The following is a 24114-nucleotide window of genomic DNA, read 5'->3' on the forward strand; positions in this document are numbered from 1 at the left end:
TTAGTGTGACTTGCAAACTGGCCCAAGAGCTCTTACTGTTCAGTATACAAACTAAGAGTGACTGCCCTGTATTGAGAAACCTATATATGGTCCTAAATGTGATACAGTCACAAATGTGATATAGTCGATATGCATCTCTGCAAGAGGTTGCAGGCTAAAAAGTCCTAGGCTAACGTCCTCATAAGATACTATAGAACAGCCTTTGTAAACTGACCAGGATCTAAAATTCATTGCTTGGGAAAGCAGATTAGCAGTGAATGGAACTAGGGTTGTGGGGGTGGGGGGAATTGTGTTTAAAGCCATCTAAATGAGTTTGCTTTGTCCACCTCATTTGCTCTTGCTTAGGGCCAAAGTTCAAGAGAAGGGGCTGGCCAACACAAACAAGGTGAAAAATGAAATTTTTCACAGTAAAAACAAGCATGTATCCACAGAACACAAACTATTGCTTGCACAGTCAACCACTTACTAAGCAGAAACAATACCATGTGAAGAACCTGGACTTAAAAAATTAAACATAAATTCAAAAGTTAAATACTTCCTTCTGCATCCATGCAGTGACAGAAAAAAACAGAGCACTTAAATAGTGAATGAGTATATTAAAAGCCATCGTTTTGATCAGCAGATTGAGTTTGGGGATTTGCTTAATCCTCCAACTGACATACAGACTACGGGAAGTGTAACATGTATTAAAAGCCACACACATTGTGCTGAGCTGTTTAGCAACACTGGTCTCCGTGCATTCTCTGTGCACTTACAAACATAGACAACTGTACTGATAAGACATTTTCCCCCCAACTTAGTAAAACACGTACTTCTGATTAAGGACTATTTACATGCCACGTTTGAAGTGTCAAAGGCCCGCCGTTTTTGAGCTATCCCTGTGGAAAAAAATGTTCAGAATCTTTTTATAATTGGAATAATATTTTATTCATCATTAAAAAAAATCAGAACAGATGAACCAATTTTTCCAAAGTGTTACCTCGAAGAAGAAATGAGGCAAATTGCAGTAGAGGCAGGGAATTAGCATCATATTACTATACAACTTTTGTGAGCTGGTCAACCTGGGGACAATACTGAAACCAATCTATTTGGAATATCTATAGCAATTGGTGGCACATATCTGACACGCTTATCTTTTTAAGAGCTTCCTGCGTAGCAGGTTTTCCATGATAAAAAGGCAGGATGTGATCATGTTCCATCCCCTTTGATTTATGCACAACAGTCTTAATATTATCAAGATTCTATCTGTATTCAAACAAAACTTCCCAAAAATAAAGACCAACTGAAGTAGCTATGATTTATTTTTCTTGGCTAAGATCAGTTCTCCAATATTTGTATATTACTTGTTGGCTGTGGCATTAGAATGACATAGAAGGAGTCCTAAATTAATCACTAAATAGAATATTTATATCACTTGATCACTCTGCTTTTCAAGGGACACATCCAGTCAAGGCTTTTCATATATTGAGACACTAAATAGTGTTACAATCCTTGTATACATATCTGGAAATCCATCCCTCTGAACCCAGTGGGACCAATATCATGCACAGAAATGAACTGCAAGTAATGAATGTTCATTTACAAATCTGCCATACCTGATTGTATTTTGCTAATACTTGCTAGTGAATTAATTAAATGATGTTCACTGGCAGGCATATTTTCATCCTATTGATTGTATTCCAATGGAACAAACCCACAGAAGACATTCCAAAGCACTGTGGGGCTCAAGTGTACATCAGAATCACAGGAAAATCCCATTCTTTTCTCAATTATGGAATGCTTTATACCAATTAGTGGAAGTAACCTCATCTTTAATGGAAAATGGGGCAACCACTGCATACTTAGAATCTCTAGGCACACTGGTTTCAGTACATGGGTGTCTTCTTATGAGCCATTTGGCTCTGATATAGGATATGTAGGCACACACCACCAATGGCAAACTCATGGGTTCATACCTGTAATCCAGAGATCGCAGTAGGGTAAGGGGACAGTGCAGTGGAGCCTAGGTTTCTTCCAAGCAAAGGTGTCATGGGTGTGCTACTGGTAGTGTGTGTAGCACGCCAGTAGGCCTCAAGGTATTCTGCTAAGTGTTCACAAGCATCTTCAAGTTGGTTTTCATCCAGAATAACATCAAACATTTCCTGTTCAGAAGATGAGCAACATTATATCATTGATTTTCAGACACAAACTAGGAATGGTGATTTAAACAAAACTCTGATCCCAAGTATGAGTTTGACTTATTAGGAGGTTGGTTAACCCTAATTCAAAACCAAATCCAAACCCTAACCCTAGACTTCCCACTGCAGCCCCTATGCCTCCTCATTCAGTGACCGTTTGAAGTTATGACAGTGCTGAAAAAGGAGATTTATGACTGGTCCTTGAACTTGTGGCCATCACAGCATCCCCACAGTCACGATTGTGTTTCGGGCGCTTGGCAACTGATGAATGTTTACAATGGTTGCAGTGTCCCGCAGTCATGTGATTGCCATTTGCGACCTTCACAGTTGGCTTTCAACAAAATAAATGGGGAAGTACTTCAGGAAGTTGCAAGTCGCGGTCACATGATGTTGCACTTAATGACAGTGGGTGATTTGCTTCATGACCGTAGCTGGAACTGATGTCCTAAGTTGGGCACGGTCACATGATGTTTCACTTTACAACTGCATTGCTTAGTGATGGAGTTGCCAGTCCCAATTGTGGTCAGTAAGTGAGGACTACCTGTATTTATTTCATAGGTTTCTACAATTCTTCTGAGTAGGCTTTGGGATGGGGAGGAGGAAACTGTCCATTCCCTTCCTATAATGGAAACCTTTCTGATAGCAGTGGTGATGTGGTCTTAACTAGATACTATGCAAAGTTTAGGCAACTCTATATATTTTATGTAATACACACACATAGGAATGCATAGTGCAATGCATGAATGCAATCCTAAAACAATGCCCATCAGTTGTGATCCTACAAAAAAATGGTCCTTCATAGTTGTAAGTCTAGGTATAGTTATAAATTCATGTTTGATCTAGTTCCAACCTAGTGGAACCCATGCAATATTTATTTAAAAGATTTGTATATGCAATTCATTTTGCATACATAAAACGATCAACACTGAAAAGCAGAATCTGTACTTGTCTTAACAAACAAAATATTCAAGCGTATTTCTATTGTTGACATAAGGCAACTGGTTCTACTGCTGTACTAACACAGCAACCTTTTACTCAGTTCTCAGCTGTTGGCATAACATGTGAGGAGTGAGGACCTTTTCAGGGGGCAGAGATGGCTCCTGTTCTTAGTATTTCCTAATTTTGGATAGCTTGTGGTTCCAAGCATGCATTAAGTCAGTGTTGTCCAAACTTGGCCACTTTAAGATGAATGGACTTCAACTCCCAGAATTCCCCAGGCAGCCATGCTGGCTGGGGAATTCTGGGAGTTGAAGTCCACTCATCTTAAAGTGGCCAAGTTTGGACAACACTGCATTAAGTAAATGCTTTATTTTCCTCCTCCTTTGGGTTTTGGAGGTTTCTATTTCTTTTCCTGGCACAGTCTCGGGGCTTTGGAAGTCCAATGTGGCAGGCCAGTTGCCCATAATTTCTTAAAGCAACAGTCCAAATAACTACATGTGGTTCTGTCAAAGAAAGAAGCTTGGATCCAAGGATAAAGCATCTTCTGCTCACAGAAGGGCTGTTTCAAACCTAACTGAAAAGTATTGAATGAAATCTGTATTATGCAATCCACAGAAAACATTTCCAATTTCTGTGGATTAGCTTTATATGCCAGATTCTTTATTGTCTTATTCACCTGGATTCTTATAGCATAACACACCTTTCCCCATCTGGTTTTCTCCAGATGTGTGGGGACTACAACTCCTGGCCCAAATGTCTCACTGACAGCAAACTATGAAAGTTGTAGTCCCCAAACATTTGGAGAGTACCCAATTATGGAAGTCTGCTATAACTTCATCCCTGATATACTGTCACATTTCTCAGATAGAAGTCTTCCATTTGTACTTGAGCAAAAACTTGCACAGCCAAATTAATAATCTTCTAGTAACAGCTAGAAGACTGAAAGGAAATGTTTGCAATGGAAATAAGGAATTAAGTCTTGCAATAGCTGTTTTAAAATAAGGGCTAATATCCTTTATAATATGCAAGATAAAAGAATAAGGACATTTAGGGTATGACAACAAGGTTATGCCATTTTTAAAAACCCTTTCTTTACCTAGCTCCTACATTAGGACATCCTGTGTAGTAAATGCTGATGCTAACAGCATTTGTGTAATAAGAGCTGATCTTAGCATCAGCATGTGCTGTCACTATGAAAAATTCATAAGGATTTGGAACTGATAAAGGTTCTTAATTATTAATATTCTGAGAATTTATTTCAGGATCTAGGTTTACAATGCAATGTAAATTAATGAAGAATTAAAACTCTTGCTCTATGTTACTACATATCCTCTGTTCATATATATACAGACACTTGCCAGATATACAGAAAGAATTTTGATGTATAATGTATTGTATAGATGGATTCAAAAACCAAAGTTCTCAATGGAGTTGGTATGTGTACAGGAAACTATCCCTCAAAAAATAACTGTTAATAACTATTGATTAAAATGGGGAATGTTTAGCTTAGAGAACCATTCAGATTCAAAAATTAGATTTTGTTCTATTACAGATGTGCAAACTATACAAAATGTCTGTGCTTATCAAACAGCACCAAGATCTATGTATTGTTTTAATACAGCAAGGGTGAAGTCAGTGTACAGACAGTGACAACTGGGAAAGTCAGTATGCAAGATCTCATGGAATAGGCAGACATTACAGAAACATTTGGTGCTGCTGAAAATGCTGGACTATGGAATTTGGAATAAACTGGTTGAACAGGGAAAGAGAAAAAAGGCGTATACACTATTATAATTAGGTTTCCCTGAATAAGGGTAATGCAAAATGCTTCATTTTCAGATGAATCATAAACTATTGGAAAAATGCTGGGGCCCAAGCTATCCTCCAGATTTCCAGTGTCTAGGTAGGAATTTGAAAATCAAAAGAGTTCAAGCTATTTAGAAATATTTGAGAACAGTGTAGTACAGGAACAGCCTGCTGGATGATATCTCCAGGTACAGTCTAGTGAAAAGCTTCATGATGCAATAAGGAGAACAAGAGAGACTTATCCATTAGGAGAGATCTCAAAGGGGCAATAATCTGGCATAAAAGTAGATTGGAAGGTGGCTAAATTGTTCTGCTCATACCATTCAGTGGTTTCCAAATATACTTTAAATTCCCTGCTTGATCATCAAATCATTCCCTCAAAACTAGCAATACATTGAATGCAGCCACCCACTAAACACTAAAAAGGTTTGCATATAGCCATTCACTAAGCACCAAAAGGCAACTTTTGGACTCTAGAGGTGCCAGGCATACGCAAGGCAAATGGTTCTCTCTAGGAAAAGGAAGCAACTAGATGGTTCAAGACCAGAAGCAAAGACCCTGACACTGCAAAGGAAGGGAGGGGAGTTAGCCCCAAAATAGGGACAGTGCTAAGCAAGGATGAAAAGGAATGCTCTTGGACACCAAGTACACATCAGATGACGCTAAAGAACCCTAAACATGATGGGAATCTGGGCAAGGGAGGAAGCCAGAAAGAGAAGTGGTCTAGACGCAAGGAACAGAAAAGAAAGGGCTTTGAGTCTGCACTCAAGATGTGGCAGGACAAAGCCATCACTTATTAAAAAAACAAAACAAAACCCTCAGGGATGATCTTATTTACTAAACCTGATAATTAATTACTAATTCTGCTTGGCAAAAGCCATTCTACAGTATATAGGCAGTTATCAATATGTGGATAAACAATACCACCAAAGGTTTCCAGGTGATATTCTGGTTAATAGATTTTTCTTGGAGATGGAGTGCACCTGATCTGGACAATTTTCCCCAGTGTGCTCTCAATTCTTAGTTAATCATGGTATCAATGTTGCTTAATCAGATGGTTATTTGCATATAGTCCCACTGTTTTAGGAAAAGCTGCCCTTCATCAAAACAATGAAGGAAGCATAACTCTGAAAATAAGTCTCTTTAAAAACTCTCTATTGTCTTGAAGGACTGATTTTTGGTCTCAGCAGCTGCCGAAGATTCTAGCTTGGCCGCTTTTTCTGGAGCAAAATGTTTTCTTGACTGCAGTAACACTGGACAGAGAACCAATACATCTGAGTTCCTGAGCAATGTCAGCCTTCAATCCTCTTGTCAATAAAACTACAAGACAAAGATGCAGATACCCATCGTTTCCATGGACACCTACCTTGTTGCTTACTCCTGGCACACATATCTGCTGTTTTTTTTAAATAAATGTATACATTTGTGTGTGTGTGTGTGTGTGTGTATGAAACAACCTTACTTTTCATCTGTCTCTCTCTGCATTGATAATTCAGATTTCATCACATTCAAACAGTTTCATGTATGTTCACCAAATCACACAGTATAATATAAGAAACATAATTAAGATTTCCTTGCTTTCTATCTTTAGTCTAGTTACTAATAATATTGTTTGAACATCAGGCACTCGTCTTGCCTTTCCTTTCATTATACGAAATGCAGAAACCATGGAAAATTACTTAGTGAGGAAAATGTAATACACTGGACCTCACAAAGGGCTTCCTTTTTACCAGCGCACACGTCTCTGGTGCTATGGGTGGAAAAGAAGTGGGCTGTCAAAGAAAAGAACAGTAAGTGTACTTGCTACTATAATCCTACACATCACAGCATACTGTGGCCATGATTTCTGGCTGTAGATGGAAAGATGAAAGCTTCTTTGCTGAGATTTGTGACCTATTTTTGAATCCATTTAGGATTCAATCAGCTGCTAGTTATAGCTCTCTTCTCCTATAAAAGGGGGTTTGGGAAATAAAGCAGTGTTACATTAATATGAAAGATTCTGCTATATCTAAATTTATGCAGCATATTAAAAATGCAGTCCTGAACTTACTGGCGGACACTGTGCAAGTTTATCTGCTGCAACCAACTGGACATTTAAATGTTTGCTCTGTGATTTTCCTCTTGACTTGATCAGTCGCTGCAAAACCTGAAAAGACAATACAAGGTAGATGGTGAGGTTGTTTCCTGACTGCCAAACTGACAGAAAGCTTTGGAATGACATGATACTTTGCATTTTATGCTTCATCTGTTAAACTCTATATCTGGGTAATGACAGCTTGTGTTGTATCTCTACATAATTTCGTCCTCCTTTGGTAGAATTCTCAGTGTTCCTGATGGATCTGTGTATATTAGGGTCAGGTTACGTTTGGGTAAATCCTGTACCAGGTGAATCAGTTTTCTTGAAACTTGGTATCTGCAAAAACCACTGGCTGAATTCTTATCTAGATCTGAATCAGTATTTATTATCACTTAGTTTAACAACAACAGCCAGGTACTTTGCAAAACACCAAAATAAAATAATTTTATCAATATTATCTGGCCTGTAAAATTGAATGTGATCAAAGGAAAGGCAGAGAAGAAAGACACAGAAATGGTACCAACAGGATGATTTCAAGACATATTTCATAAAAGAAAAGGAGTTTGCACTGAAATTTCAAGGAACATAAATAGCTGAATGAACAGCAAAGTACATTGTCCTAAGACTAGAAAACAAGGCAGTGGAAAGAAAGGTCTTTTCTGGGGGGAAAAAAAATCCAATGTCATAGCATTCTCCACTACAGATCAGAGTATCTCCTGAATATCACTTATGGTGGCTTCTGTGATGGAATGGAATTATGAAGGCCAAGCTCAGGGAGATAAGCATTTTCTTAGCTCACCGGAACCGTGTGGGAGGAACAAAAGGATGAGACTGACACCTCCCTGAGGAATTCACACTGTTGTGGCTGGAGGACTTTGGGAACTGGGGTTTTAGTCTGGGAAGATTCTTGCTAGAGATTGTCGCTAATAAACATAGCTGGATTGAATTTGCATGGTCTCTTGGAGTTCCTTGGGCTAGGACTGACACTTCTAATCAAAGGTATATTTTTCTCCACTTTTAGTAAGTCAGTATAAATCAGTCAAGTACCAAGAACCTCTCACATTTCTATTCTTGCTGCTTAGGAGCATGTCACTGATCTCCTTTCAAGATATGGTTTGAATGTTGCTCTAGAGCTAACTAGGTCCTTTGCATTCTTTCTCTAGAACCTAATAATTGTCTATGGATTTTCTTTTCTCTGTATGCTCATGCCTTCAAAGTTTCTGGGCCAAGAATGTTTTTCATGGTTTGTTGTCTTCCTTGCTGATAACCTAAATGTTGTGAACAAAGAAATATCAGCTCATAGTTTATGCCCTTCAGAATCATGATTCTACTAGCAAAACTATCCTAACTTAAATGCTAATTTGATGTGAAGTGCTAAGAAATGTCACCTACCTATAAATCCTCTATTATTCCAAGAAAATCTTGTTATAAAAAGTAGGAAATAAAAGCCCAGAGCAATACCAAAGAGGGAAAGCCCTACAGTAAATAGGAAGCTATGGAACGAGTGACCAATTTTGAACCTTCTCCATATATTCCTGACAGAAATCTAATATAAGATAGTTTCTCTTTACTCCTTACCAAATTATTCTTTTTCATTCTAGGTCAGGGACACATCATCATCCACAATGAGAAGAAGGTTTGTTATCCTTGTAAGCAGTCCTGATTGTCTGGGGGCTCCAGGATCTTATCTAAGCATACTTGAGTATGGTTTGTTACCTCTGAAGAATGAGGATACTTCGCATGTGAAAACGAAGTGTGATGTATTTGGTCTCTTGCTTTGGGAGATGCTGAACCTCCTCAGGGAGGTTGCTGAACCTCCTCAGGGATTCTGATTGGTCCACTTCATATACTGATCATCTTGGCCCTCACTGTGCAAATTCAAGCAGATCTTAACGTAATGAAACCATTTTGTTGGGACTGGAGGGGAGATGAATATTATGACAATTGCTATGTACCTGATTAAAAGTAGTTTCATTATTCTTAACCAAGAAATATTCATTTTAAATCAAGAAAGTATTTAAATGTAGGGGGGTGCTATTTATTTGAAACCACATTCTAAATACTTCAGAGGCAAATCATATTAATTACAGTATACACATGCAGAGAGAGGGGACCTAGTTCTGCCAACCTCTTCTGAGCTGGCAGAAAACTCTATCAGCATACTGCGAATCCCTATTCTGTCTGAGCGGAGTGACAAGCAGTACTCCTTCCTTTCTTTATATAGGCAAATACTGACTGCTAGATTCTTCTGTGTTCTGTTGGTGAGGCAATGATGGGGCAGCAGGGTAGTCCCATCATTCTACTATTTCAACCTTGTGCTAAACTGATAGTACGGAAGTAAAGTATATACTACCAGCTGAGCAGTCTAGTTTTACTGCACAATTTTGATAGACCGCTGGCAAAGCATGGCTTTATCCAGCTCTTTTGAAAAACAGGGGAATAATGGCAGATGAGACTGACCAGAGACCGGGACGAGGTGTGTCTATATTAATAGCCAATAAGTATCGTTCTGATTCTACCTATTACTGATCACTTGATGTAACCTCCAGTGTAATGCATGGTGAAACATAACAGATTTTACACATCTTGCAGTTGCTCTGGGGAGGTGTCAGTTGCAGAGGGAAATTATCTGTAAGGACAACTTAAAGCAGTGTTGTCCAAACCTGGCCACTTTAAGATGAGTGGACTTCAACTCCCAGAATTCCCCAGCCAGCCACGCTGGGGAATTCTGGGAGTTGAAGTCCACTCATCTTAAAGTGGCCAAGTTTGGACAACACTGACTTAAAGCTACAGTATCTCACTCATGGGCTGGAGATGAGATGCAGACTACCTCTCATACACACAGCAAAGAAAAATATTACCAAGATATATTTGTATACTGGACAGGTACAAGTGGAGAAAGGCCAAGAGGCAGACAGACTCACCTTTGGAGAAGACACTTTAACATGGACAATAATTGGAGCTAATGATGTCTTAATAAGTTGTGCAGGGTGGTTGATTGTATCTGCATCTAGAACAACCAATTGCAAAGATCGTGCCAATTCAAAAATTCGTTCAATCTCACTTTGTACTTCCGCTGAAAAATGAAAATACAGAAACCAAGAGTAACATATTTTGGAATAAGTCAACATTTTTGTGTTTTCGTTGGTAGTATCTTTACACATAAAGACACCATTTTAGCTTGCCTTGTAATTTCTGATACTAAAGCTTTTAGTCCCACCCCTAATTCTAGGTAACTAAAATAAGACATAGCATTCTTTAAAAAGTTCATAGTAGGATCAAGCTTCATTCTTTCTCCATATAAATGCCAACTTCATATATTTCCATTGCGGAGAAGATTCATCTATTATAGATATGTGCCTTTTCATCACTGTATATTTAGCCTTGATAATGCAAAACGGTACTAAAAAAAGAAAAAGATGAGCTGCCGCTACAGGATGCATGGTATAAAAAGAGAACCTTTTAGCATTTGCTGAAAGAACATGAAGAAGCTGTTTCACTGGATACAAGGAAAAACCAGAAGAAGTAAATGTACTAACAGATTTGGGAAATACTAAGTAAGAGTAAAGCCAAACCAAAAGGAAAATTTGGCAAGGAATTAAGTAGCACAAATTTCTTTATTTTATTTATTTATAATTACATTTATGCTTCTTCAATCTAGTCAACTCTAACCAGTTTACTATCAATAATACCATCAGCAGAGCAATTAAACAGAAATGACAGCAGCAATATACCACATCAGTAGAATAACAATGCCACATTAATGGCACAATAAACTAATCACCAAAGGTCGTCTAAAATAACCAGAACTTTACAAGCTTATCTTAGCTCATAAGAGGAAAAGCTACTTTCATCTCTATGGGCAAGCTGTCCCATGGAGAATGCCTGCTACTATAGTTTCTGCCCATCCTACACAATCCAGCAGAGTTGGCATGTTCTGGGTCCCATTGATTAAACAGTGTCACTTGATGGGACCCAGGAAGTGGCCCTTCTCTGTCATAGTGCCTGCCCTCTGGAATGATTTCACACACACACCACCCGAGAAATTCATATGCCCCCACTGTGACCTTATTCAAATGAACTCTTAAATTTGATACACAGTGGTCACTGGAATTCTTTGCTAATGGCTTAATTAACTTTCCTACAATAATTCTAGTAATCAGAGCTTTGGTGCCCTTGGAAGTCTATTCGTGCAATTGCTTGCCTAGCTGACCAAGAGAAGTTTGATACCATCTGTTCTCCTGGAAGGAACTGTACATCCAGGAAGAGCCCCAGACTACAGGCCTGCTTTTGTAAGGGAAGCACAACTTCCAGAATCAAAGTTAGTAGAACACTGGAATCAGTTGGCTTCTGAATTAACAGCCCTCCATCTTCTTTAGGTTAAGCCTATACCTTTTTATCCCCATCCAAACACTGATAGTCTCCAGACACTGGATTTCCACTGCGTCTCCAACTTGACTCAGATTATGCTACTGGGTATCATCTGCATCTGGAAGATACCTCCCTCTGCATCAATAGATTACCTCTCCCAGTAGCTTCATCTACATGTTAAATAAAACAGGGAGAGGGTCAACCTTGGGTTACCTAATACTGGAATGCCCAGTATTGGCTCAATCTCTCCTCTCCCAGAATCTCCAACTGAAATTGCTTGCTTAGGAAGGAGCAGAACTATTATAATATGGTGCTCTCAACCTCACAGTGACCTAAAAGGAAAGTTAGGGATAGGATGGTATTTGCCCAAAATTGCTGGGTCCAGGGCAGGCCACCTGAGGACTTGAAGGAATTTGGCAGTACCTCCCACTCCCACTCCCACAATGAGGCACTGACCACTGTCCTGCTCCAGCTCCTTGTCCCCTCTCTTGGCAAGGATCGAAGCATGGCAATTCCGTGTTTTTGTATCAGAAACTAATACTCTCCCCTCCTCCCCTAAAATAGAAAAAACAACCATACAAAAATATCTCAATCTATTTCTGAAAAACAACTTACCTAAACTGGACCTGGTGTTTGATCGCTCAATTATTGCCCTTTTGCTTGGATTATTTAAAACAGATCTCTTGGCAAGAGAAATGTCAGCTGTCACTCTGGTTATTGATATCCTACCGAAAAAGGACAGAACAAAATAATTTAAATGAAAATTGTTTGTGAAAAAAGATGAATTACCATTTACAACACAACTTTCTAAAAGAAGCACTATATTGTACAATCATGGAGGCAAACAATTCTACTGAAAAGCAAACTGATTTCTTTTACCAAACACGTTTATGAAAGAGCCAGCACAATACTACTACTACTACTACTACTACTAACCGCCAACACTATCAATGGTAACAAACCTGTAGCAAAGCAAACACCATTATTTTTCACTGTTTCTGTACACAATGCCTCCCTTCAATTTAATCCTAAAGCACAATATGGATATTTACTCTATTAAAATTATTGTAGAAAAGGACTTCTGGGTGGGGTAAATGGTGAACTGATGTGTCTCCGAACTGCGGAGATGACGCTGAGGCAGAGATTGGTGACCAGGCAGTAAGCCTGGGGCAGCGGAGCTTCTCTGGATAAGGAGAAGCCAGGAGATTGCCCATGTGTGCTCCAGAAGGCAGCTCCTCATGAGGAGACCTGCATAACTCTGTGGGACTCCTTGTATGAGTGCCAGAGCTGAGGAGGAAACATTGAGCTCACAGCCTAGTGGAGCTTGTTTAAGGATGTTGGGTTTGCCCAAATCCCCACCTTCTAAAGCACATTTGGAACATAATCTTTTTAAGGCTACAGAGATCTTCCGAACAACAGAGTAACAATACGACCTGGTGAGTGTTCCTTTGACCAGGATTAAGGATTAAAACTAAAACTAAAGAAAGACAAGGATTTAAAAATAACAAAAAGCAAAAAGCTGGCTAAGAATTTAAAGTAAGAAAGTTAAAAAAAAAACTATGGGGACAGTCGAATTTGGAATTATTTACTTAATAATTTGGAATTATTTACTGAAAAGTACTTTTGAAATAATTAAATAAATAATGCATACCTCCGTGGCAAAGAGGACTGTTTAGATTTGCCAAAGAACATAATTGGTTAGTTTTATTAAGCAAAGAGATAAAGGAAAGTTGCGAAAGTTCCTCTGACTACAGAACTACGGAGTGTTGGATGGGTCCAAAGAGTTAAGCACACAGAGAAAGGGAAAAAAATAAAGAAGCTCCTCTTTTACTTTCACTTCTCCTCTCTGGATTATAAATTAAAGGAAAGAAATGGCTACTGCTAAGAAAACAGTGAAACTTGCAGAAGGGAGAAGAGGATTTTTAACAGAGCAAATGATAGAAAAAGGGATCCTCTTGGAAGAGAGGATGGAGGAAAATCTGTAAACATGGAAGGAAAGATGAATAAACAATTTGAAGAATCTGTATTGAAAATGAGTGAGACAGAAACATTAAGCCGAGAGATGAAAGAAGATTTTGACAATGTGATACTACTGGATTCAAAAGTGAAAGAATTATGTTTGAGATTGAGAGTAATTACAGAACAATCTGGTGAAGATAGCACGGAGAGAGTTGTTGAAGCCTTAAAAAAATTTCCAACATGGAAGGAAGAAGACATGGATGCAGAACCAGGTATACAGAATCAATATAAGAAATGAAAAGTCAAGAAAAATACCACGAAATATATCTGTGCACCTTGTTAGGAAGAAGACAAGAGACCAGGTCCTAATACAACATCTCAATACTAAACTGAGGATTACTAATGCCAGAATACTGCATAAGAGAAAAGAATATAAAGTTGACCTGTTTGATCAGGGATAAGATAATAAGTACTTTTATAAAATACTGGAAACCCTGTATGAACTTTTTGCTGAACATGGATAGAAATGAATTGATGATTTTTGGATCTGCTGATTGAAAAGGGTTGGATATGGGAAGAAGTGAGTTATGTATGTAATTTTAAAGGGGGAGGAGTGATACTAAGTTTGTATGTAACTGCTGTAAAAAATATCGGACATTGTCTCTTTAAATATTTTTTCCTTTCTTTTATATTTTCTGTGCTTTTTCTTTTTCTTTCCTTTCTTTTTTAATGTCACTTTCCGTACTTCCTTATGTTTATCTTTTATCAGTTTAAAAATCTTAAATAAAAATTATATTTTAAAAAATTAAAAATCTGTAACAGGCTTGAGAAGTAAATCAATAATACAAATTGGTTTTATCTGCAGATGACATTCTTTTGTTTATTTCTAAACCTCACACTACTATTCCAGTGTTGATGTAAATGATAAATGCCTTTAGTAAAATATCAGGATACTCTATTAACCGGCCTAAATCAGAACTGATGCCAAAAGGTGAAAACTTGGTTAACCATCCATTTAAGGAATATTAGTTCCGTATTTGTACTGAATCCATTAAATATCTAGGTATGTGAATACAAAAGATTAACTCAATAACATGTAATATAAGTAAAATATAGAGAGAGGTTTCTTCAGATATCAATAGATGGGAAGCATTAAACCTCACCCTTTGGAGAAAGGTGAATGCTCTCAAAATGAGTATTATTCCCAGATTAATTTATATTCTGAGAGGAATCCTAGTTCATATATCTGGAAAATATTTTAAGAAAAGAAATTCTTTGTTTAGAAAATTTCTATGGAGTTTTCAATTCCCAGAATTTCTTTACAGAAAATGCAATTACCAATTAATGAGGGAGAATATGGTTTTCCAAATCTGGAGCTATATCATCATGTTTACCTATTGTCAGTTTTAAATACTGGAAGCCAACAACTGGCGTTAATTTTCCAATTTGGACAATTTTGGAATATACATATATAGCATCTTTGGTTGGATGGACAGTATTAAGATCAAAATACTAGTATCTCTGGAAACAATTATGTCAGGTAGAAAGTTATGGAATGCCTAAAAAAAAAAAAGATTTGACCCCTGTTCCCATGCTAGATTGACTTTATGGGAAAACCCAACTTTAAAAATTGGGAAAAAGATGGTGATATGGAAAAATTGGATGGAAGTGGGGATATTCACTTTGGACCAACTGATAGATGATGAAGAGGAATTTTTAACATACACTGTATTAAAAGATAAATAACATCTATCAGATGTAACCCAATGGCAAAATTTACAGCTACAACATTTGTTAACAACTTTGCTTGGACCAGCAGCATTCTCAGCTTCTGAGACACCTGAGATACTAGAACAACTTGTTAAATCCTTTAAAACTAAAAAAACCCTACTATTAGTTTTTATAGATATTTGTTATCAATAAATCAATTTGATATACAGATACTAAGAAATGAGTGGAATGAAGAATTAGAGGTCCCTATATTGCCTAGACAATAGGAGAGTGTCTTAACTTCTATAGCAAGAGTGTCAATGGTTCTTAAACTTCGACTTATAAAATAAAAAATATTTAGAATTTATTGAACTCCACTACATTTGTATAGAAAAGGACTGTCTAAGAGCATTTTGTTGGAGATGTAATAAAGGTAATGCTTATTTAAAACACATGTTTTTACAATGTCCTATACTTACTAAGTTTTGGGAAAAAATAGTAGACTATACATATATTTTCAGCGGATAATATTCCTTTCAATTACATACCTATTACATGGAATTTGACAACTGGACAACGTAAATGGATTCTCCATGCCCTTACTATGGCCAAAAGACTGATACTGCAGCATTGGGAAGATAAATGTATGGCCCCATTCACTCAATGGATTGAAGACTTGATTACACTTGCCACCTATGAGCAGATTACCTATAGACATAGACTTTGTATGGACAAGTATAATGAAATATGGAACTCATTTATACAAAATACAGCACGTTAAAAAAGAATGACTGTTATATAAGTGTATTAGAAATAAATATATATGTATTTGAATAATGCTTATATTAGATAAGTAGGTATAGAATTGTAACTGTTAACTGTTATAACAATATATTATACTTTGTTTTTTTTCTCCTTTTGTATTTTTTTCCACTTTTTTAAAAGCAGTTATGCATTTTTTTGTTTGAGAATGTATGTATTTGCAACATAATTATTTTTGTGTTTTGTTCTTCTTTTTGTTATTTTTTTAAAAGCAATAATTTTTTTTAAAAAAAGAGAGAAATAAATCCATGAGAATTTTTATTCCACAGGTTTATTCTGTATAGATGCAACCACACCAACAGCAAAGACCTTGATGGCAACCTTAATTGCTATATGTCTTCTCCTTTCACAGGAGAGAAGGGCACAAGCCCTATGTCTCACCACTGTAATGCTAAGCCATTATGTACAAACCCTGCTAGTTACCATATTAACCTACTATGAACAACAATTAGTATTGGAATTATTCAACAGTATCTTTATTCATTACTGTACTTCTTTTTTCCCCTGACACATCAAGTTTATGTTCCTTATGTTGGCATGGGGATGGATGGATGGATGGATGGATGACTGATAAACACACACACAGATGTGTATATATATCTATGTACCTATAACTATATCATCTATATCTATATCTACTGTATATCTCTCTTCTCCAGATGTTACAAATCAGTGCTATCCTGCCTTGTGAGAAGGGAACTGGCACTATCTTCAAAGCTGGAGAGATTTTATTTAAAGAAATCTACTAGAGATGTCAATGTAGGAAATATTCCAGTAAAATATACATTTTAGGGATATGCTCAATTTGGCAGAAACACTCTTCTGTAAAGCAGAAAGGTGATACGGTCTCACCGAAGATAATCTCTCTTTTTTTATGCCAAACAGACAAGGCTGATCTTTATTGGTTATGATGCTCCTCAGTTCCTTCCATGTGTGGTACAAAAATATAGTCTGCAAAGGATTTATTCATAGCAACCCTTGACTTGCCATTGACAGTTGCCATGGTTTCCTATAGGAAAACAATGACATCCAATTTTCATAGTTATATGCTGTACCAAACGACATCAGTCAGCAGGAATGACGGAATGCTTGTTCTGTGTTTTGCACTTAATATAAACGTTTCCTTCTCATAATCAGGCAACTAGCTTTAGGGAAATAAGATAATTCAGAGCTCCAGGAGAGGGCAAAGTGAAAGTTCTGATGAGCACCACCACCTCAAATAACACAGCCATTCAGAGAGAGAATGCATTTCACTGCAGAAACATTTTATCCAATGAGTTCCTATTTAACTGGGATCACATCGAAGGGCTTACTCATATCCCCTTAGTTGTAGATATAACAAAAGAAGGAAGGTTAAATACTATATGCAAGAATATTCAGCCATATTTCTATTTTCTTTGCTGGGTGAGGAGCAATTGTGGGGCCTTTTTTTTTTTTAATTAAAAAAAAAGCCTAAATTCCAAATACCCCACGCAATTCATTTAGTCATCTAATTGAATTCTGCAGCACTCAGTTAATATGTCATTTTAGCCTTGAAAAAGTAAGAACAGTTTGATTCACATGGAAAGTCTGGTGCCTAAGTGGCACAATGTGCTCAACCAAAATTAAACAACCACTTTATGTTTAAAAGCAGGTGTGAGGAAGTCCCTTTGGGCCTACTAGAAACTGTAGTTCAGCAGCATCTTAAGGCTGAAAGGCTTCCCACCTCTGACTTAGTGTGATGTGTGAACTGGGCCAAAACCTTATCTGTAATTTTAAAACTAGGAGACTTTTTATCAATACATCTTCCTGGTTTTTGAAAAGGACATTTAACAGGGTTACATGGACCACATATCCCCTCTCTAGTGTAACTGCATCTGCTTTCTTATAAGACAACTATCAATTAATTGGGATCAAGGAAATTCACACATTTCTTTTTCTTTTAGTCAGGCGAGTCAAAACAATAAATGCCCATGTTTTTGGTCATTTTAAAATAAATAACACAATAAAGCTTGTATAAGAATCAGATGATAATTTGAGGATCCAGCTTTTGAGATATTCAGGATGCTTCTTATTTTGATGAATTGCTGTTAATTATAACCCTTTATTGTAGCTTATAATGAGCACTTTAGATTGCAGACCAAGAGTGCAGTTCTATTTTCCAAGCAGTAGATCCTATTAAATGAAATACAGTCTACATTATCTAAAACTGGCAAATGCCTGTAATGTATCGTCGAAGGCTTTCACGGCCGGCATCCGATGGCTGGTGTGGGTCTTCCGGGCTGTGTGGCCGTAGTCTGGAGGTTTTGTTTCCTCACGTTTCGCCAGCACCTGTGACCGGCATCTTCAGAGGGCAGGAGCACAGACAGGAGCAGTTCTCTCTGTGCCCAGGGTGATGTGACCCTGTATCTTCCTGGGGGTTAGGCAGGGTTTTTTCCATTCCACACATAATATGACACCAAAACAAGCAGCCAATCATTAACCCAGCCCCCCCCCCCCAACACACACACCCTTCAGGCACCCTCACTGATCTCTATAAACACCCACAACAGGGTCACATCACCCTGGGCACAGAGAGAACTGCTCCTGTCTGTGCTCCTGCACTCTGAAGATGCCGGTCACAGGTGCTGGCGAAACGTTAGGAAACAAGACTTCAAGACCACGGCCACACAGCCCGGAAGACCCACACCAGCCATCAAATGCCTGTAAGTTCCTATCTTTGGTTTATCTACTGTGTACAGCTTGGCACAGGAATGCAGTTGCAGGCCTCAGTCTGCCACTCTCAGGCTTCAAAGCTGCTCTTGGATGAATGATACATGAACATATTTGCCTGGGTTTTTCTCTCCTCCATGTTCTTTAGCTGGTGTTCCTCAACTGCGTATGATGTGTGTCTCTGTGGCACATAGTACAAAGAGTATCTATACTAATGTAACTCCAAAAATTATTTATAACCACATCTACATCAAAAAACACGGTGTGTCCCTCAATAGTGGCATGAGTCCAAAGTAAATATTCTATCACATAATGTTCTGAGATGGCAATAAATTGTTTACAGGATAGCTTTTGAAATAAAGCACTGTTTAAGTGTCCTAAAATGGAAGAATCTACAGCATGAAGCAACCACCAGCTGCTTTGAAAAGTTTTAATTTTTACACAGCAGAATACCAGCTGACACCAACAACAGAATCTGTGAAGTTAACATTTGGTATCACAAATCACAAAGGCTAATAGAGTTCTGTCAAGAGAACAAGCTAGTCATAGCAAACACTCTTTTCCAACAACACAAGAGACGACTCTACACATGGACATCACCAGATGGTCAATACCGAAACCAGATTGATTATATAGTTTGCAGCCAAAGATGGAGAAGCTCTATACAGACAGCAAAAACAAGACCAGGAGCTGACTGTGGCTCAGATCATGAGCTTCTTACTGCAAAATTTAGGCTTAAATTGAAGAATGTAGGGAAAACCACTAGACCACTCAGGTATGACTTAGATCATATTCCTTGTGAGTACACAGTGAAGGTGATGAATAGATTTAGAGGATTAGATTTGGTAGACAGAGTGCCTGAAGAACTATGGACGGAGGTCCGTAACATTGTACAGGAGGCAGCAACTAAAACCATCCCAAAGAAAAAGAAATGCAAGAAAGCAAAATGGCTGTCTGATGAGGCTTTACAAATAGCTGTGGAAAGAAGGAATGCGAAAAGCAAGGGTGAAAGGGAAAGATATAAGCAACTGAATGCAGATTTCCAGAGAATAGCAAGGAGAGATAAGAAGGCCTTCTTAAATGAACAATGCAAAGAAATTGAGGAAAACAATAGAATGGGGAAGACTAGAGATCTCTTCAAGAAAATTGGAGATATGAAAGGAACGTTTAGTGCAAAGATGGGCATGATAAAGGACAAAAAAGGCAGGGACCTAACAGAAGCAGAAGAGATTAAGAAGAGGTGGCAAGAATACACAGAAGAACTATACAAGAAAGATCTTAATGTCCCTGATGTCCACGCTGGTGTGATCACTGACCTTGAGCCAGACATCCTAGAGAGTGAAGTCAAGTGGGCCTTAGGAAGCATTGCTAACAACAAAGCTAGTGGAGATGACAGGATTCCAGCTGAGTTATTTAAAATACTAAAAGATGATGGTGTTAAAGTGCTGCACTCAATATGCCAGCAAGTTTGGAAAACGCAACAGTGGCCACGGGATTGGAAAAGGTCAGTTTACGTTCCAATTCCAAAGAAGGGCAACGCCAAAGAATGCTCAAACTATCGCACAATTGCACTCATTTCACATGCTAGCAAGGTTATGCTCAAAATCCTACAAGCTAGGCTTCAGCAATATATGAACCGAGAACTACCGGATGTACAAGCTGGGTTTCGAAGAGGCAGAGGAACTAGAGATCAAATCGCCAACATTCGCTGGATCATGGAGAAAGCACGAGAGTTCCAGAAAAATATCTACTTCTGCTTCATTGACTATGCAAAAGCCTTTGATTGTGTGGATCACAACAAACTGTGGCAAATTCTTAAAGAGATGGGAATACCAGACCACCTTACCTGTCTCCTGAGAAATCTGTATGCGGGCCAAGAAGCAACAGTTAGAACCGGTCATGGAACAACCGATTGGTTCAAAATAGGGAAAGGTGTACGACAAGGCTGTATACTGTCACCCTGCTTATTTAACCTATATGCAGAGTACATCATGAGAAATGCCAGGCTGGAAGAATCACAAGCCGGAATTAAGATTGCAGGGAGAATCGTCAACAACCTCAGATATGCAGACGATACCACCCTAATGGCAGAAAGTGAAGAAGAACTAAAGAGCCTCTTGATGAGGGTGAAAGAGGAGAGTGCAAAAGCTGGCTTGAAACTCAACATTAAAAAAACTAAGATCATGGCATCTGGACCCATCAATTCCTGGCAGATAGAAGGGGTAGAAATGGAAGCAGTAACAGACTTCATTTATTTGGGCTCCAAGATCACCGCAGACGGAGACTGCAGCCATGAAATTAAAAGACGCTTGCTCCTTGGGAGGAAAGCTATGGCAAGCCTAGATAGCATATTAAAAAGCAGAGACGTCACCTTGCCGACAAAGATCCGCATAGTCAAAGCTATGGTTTTTCCAGTAGTAATGTATGGCTGTGAGAGCTGGACCATAAAAAGGCCGAGCGCCGAAGAATTGATGCCTTTGAACTGTGGTGCTGGAGAAGACTCTTAAGAGTTCCCTGGACTGCTAGGAGGTCAAACCAGTCAATCTTAAAGGAAATCAACCCTGATTGCTCATTGGAAGGATCGATAATGAAGCTCAAGCTCAGATATTTTGGCCACCTAATGCGAAGAGAGATCTCTTTGGAGAAGACCCTGATGCTGGGAAAGATTGAAGGCAAAAGGAGAAGAGGACGGCAGAGGATGAGATGGTTAGATAGCATCACTGAAGCAATGAGCATGAAACTGAGCAAACTCAGGGAGGCAGTGAAGGACAGGAAGGCCTGGCGCAATATGGTTCATGGGGTCACGAAGAGTCGGACACGACTTAACGACTAAACAACAACAATCACAAATCACCTTCAGAGTTAGAACAGTTGGAAACTTGGATGTTCTCTTTAAACCTAACAGCTTGAAAGATAACATCCAAGCTTCCAACTGTTCTAACTTTTCCATCTTACTTCCCTCATATCTTTAGGGAAAGTAGCTATTTGAACAAATGGTGGGGGGAAAGCATCATATGGTCCTATTAGGTCTTGACAAGGGTCTTTGGACCTTCAGGCTGTGTGTGTGTGCGTGTGCGTGCATAATTAGTGAATGAATTCAGAGCATGCTGAGTATTGGACACAGGAACTTAAGGTAAGTTCTAAAAGAAAAGAGGAACTGCTTGCATAAAGGAGAACAAGGGCTCAGAGGAAAGCCCAAGTGTTTCCCCAAATAAAGTTTTTATTGGCCCAGCATATTTTACATTTCAGTTACACAGTATGCTGGTTTAGAGAACACAATATGTTTCCAAGTGCCCCCAGAATGTAAAATGGCCAATACAAACCTTATATTTCTGAGCCCTTAAGATTTTTTCCATGTTTCCCCCATCACTCGCATCTTTCTCCCTTTAGCTTCCCTACTTGGATTAAGTAAATTCCAAGAATTAGGCATGGTAGACTTATTCCTAAATTCCTAAAATAAAGGCCTGTGTCACAATCTCACTGAGCAATCTGGCAGATTTGTATTCTAGTCTAGAAGGCACAAACCAAGGACACAGGAGATGAGGTACTGCAGCCAATGTACTGGGGTGGAGTGGGAGAAAGAATAGTAGATGATGTCCTGGCAATCGTCCTCCTGATATTATTACTATGTTCTCATACAGCACTTTTCCAACAGACTTCAATAATATTTCAGTAATCTCTGCAACAACCTTGAAGGACATTTCAGTATTGTTCCCACATTATTGCTCCCACATCAGAGAAGGGAAAGGGATGAAAATATTGACTAACTCCGTGAGGTGAAGGCCAAGACAAACTTCAGGAACACAATTAAAATACACTTTCTTGGTTAAGCAGTATATATCTCCAAAATATATATCTTGCAAGGATTTTTTAAAATAAGAATGTAATTAACTCTCTTCATAAACTCAAAATCATTTTAGTGTCATTGCTTATCAGGCACAATTTAAGGGAGTGGTATTGACCTTTAAAGCCCTAAGCAGCAGAGGGTCTGATTATCTGCAAGACTATTTCTCCTGCTACAAACTTAGATCACCAGGACAGGCATTTCTGAAACATCCCTTGCCAAAAGCTCAACTATCAGGTACTTGGGAAAGAGCATTTTCCTGCGTGGCTCCCAGGCTTGGAATCTCTAGGAAGATATCAGAATTTCACCCAGGGCATGGCAATAAATCTCTCTCCAGAAATTCAACTAATACCTGGGACCTTGCAAGGGAAGCATTAAAGACCAAGTTCAGTAGATTAGATTAGCCCCAAGGTTTAAGTCTTATTTCTCCTCCTCCTATCTTTATGCCCTAGCAGATTATTTGCTACTCATTTCTTGGCTGTTGGTGAGGGTGCCTGAAGGGGTGTGTGGGAGTTTTGGGTTAACGAGTGGCTGCTTGTTTTGGTGTCAAAATATGTGTGTATCTTCCTGGGGGTTAGGCAGGGTTTTTTCTATTGAGTTGTTAACGAGTGGCACCCTCACTGATCTCTATAAATAGCCACAACAGGGTCACATCATCCTGGGCGAAATGTTAGGAAACAAAACTTCCAGAACACGGCCACACAGCCCAGAAGACCCACACCAGCCATTGTATTCCGGCCATGAAAGCCTTCGACAATATTTTAATGACTGCTTTATTTTTTCTGTTCATTGTATTGATTTTGTTATGTTTTATATTTTGCATTTTTTCCAAAAAAATATAGGCCACCTGGAGGCTTGGAATAAACAGAAAGGTGTGGTAGAAATTCAGTAATAAATAAATTTCTAAAATAAGGGTCTGAGTGGATGTTAGTTGTGCTGTTAATAAGGTGTCCTTGAGATAGACAGAAGATGGATGGGAGCAAACGTGATGCAAGAAGATGTCCTTTAAAATCCTGAATTCTAGTAGGAACTCCAAGAGCTGGTATCACGTTTTCAGATTTAGTAGTTCCACAAGGGCTTTAGGACACAGATCACTAGATGCAACTTGGCTGTGATGTGCATGAATGAAGACACCATTCATTGCAGAGCTAGTCCCTTCTTAATAATGCAATGTAAGAAAATTATATTTCTTGAGATTATAAATTTTCATCATATTTTTAATGAGCTAAGTTAGGCAGTGTAGTGACTTGTTATCCAGCAAGGAATTGGAAGATTTGCTGATCCACCTAAGACTCCAAAATGTCTTGAGTTGGGCTCAACTTGCCAGTCCATGTATACGTATGTACCCTGATATTTTCTGGCGGCCGTTCTTTTCAAGCTAATGATTCAGTCTGTGTTTCTGTGGGGTATGTGTGCGTGTGTATGTATTTTTATGAGAGCAAGTGTGACAGAAGTGCTTGTATCAGCACTTCTATACTACTAGCATTTCTACTCTCCAGTCCCTCCTCATGTCTTCAGATTCAGTTTCCTAACAGCCTACTAATTGCTGTTAGATGCCATAATTTTTAAAAATGTATCTGCAGTGCTGGTATAAAATAGCTTTTTAATTGGGGATATGTGCACATAGGGGCATGAACATGTATCATGTGCATAAGCATCTGCAACAAACCAAGATTAGGTCAAAATGGCATCATGCAAGTGATGATGCTATTACACAA

The 24114-nt window shown here is 38.5% G+C and overlaps 1 protein-coding gene across 2 annotated transcripts in view; it reads right to left on the reverse strand.

The window, feature by feature from the left end:
* CACNB4 (calcium voltage-gated channel auxiliary subunit beta 4) overlaps positions 1-24114 on the reverse strand; it is a 99636-nt gene that overhangs the window by 15177 nt on the left and 60345 nt on the right. Inside the window, exons 9-13 of one of the 2 annotated variants that reach the window (XR_003084622.2) lie at positions 11986-12095; positions 9924-10075; positions 6973-7068; positions 1956-2141; positions 813-878 (exon numbers count right to left, since the gene is read on the reverse strand). Coding sequence is in view for 1 of the 2 variants with exons in the window: in XM_025166158.2 (XP_025021926.1) it covers positions 1956-2141; positions 6973-7068; positions 9924-10075; positions 11986-12095 (544 nt within the window). In the remaining variant the exon portion in view is untranslated. The remainder of the gene's footprint in view (positions 1-812; positions 879-1955; positions 2142-6972; positions 7069-9923; positions 10076-11985; positions 12096-24114) is intronic. The other variant, XM_025166158.2, reaches the window with a different exon arrangement.

The sequence above is a fragment of the Python bivittatus genome, unplaced genomic scaffold, assembly GCF_059951505.1.
Source record: "Python bivittatus isolate LINGU-HERP-01145 unplaced genomic scaffold, Pbiv_v1 ctg000480_np1212, whole genome shotgun sequence".
Lineage (NCBI taxonomy): Eukaryota > Metazoa > Chordata > Lepidosauria > Squamata > Pythonidae > Python > Python bivittatus.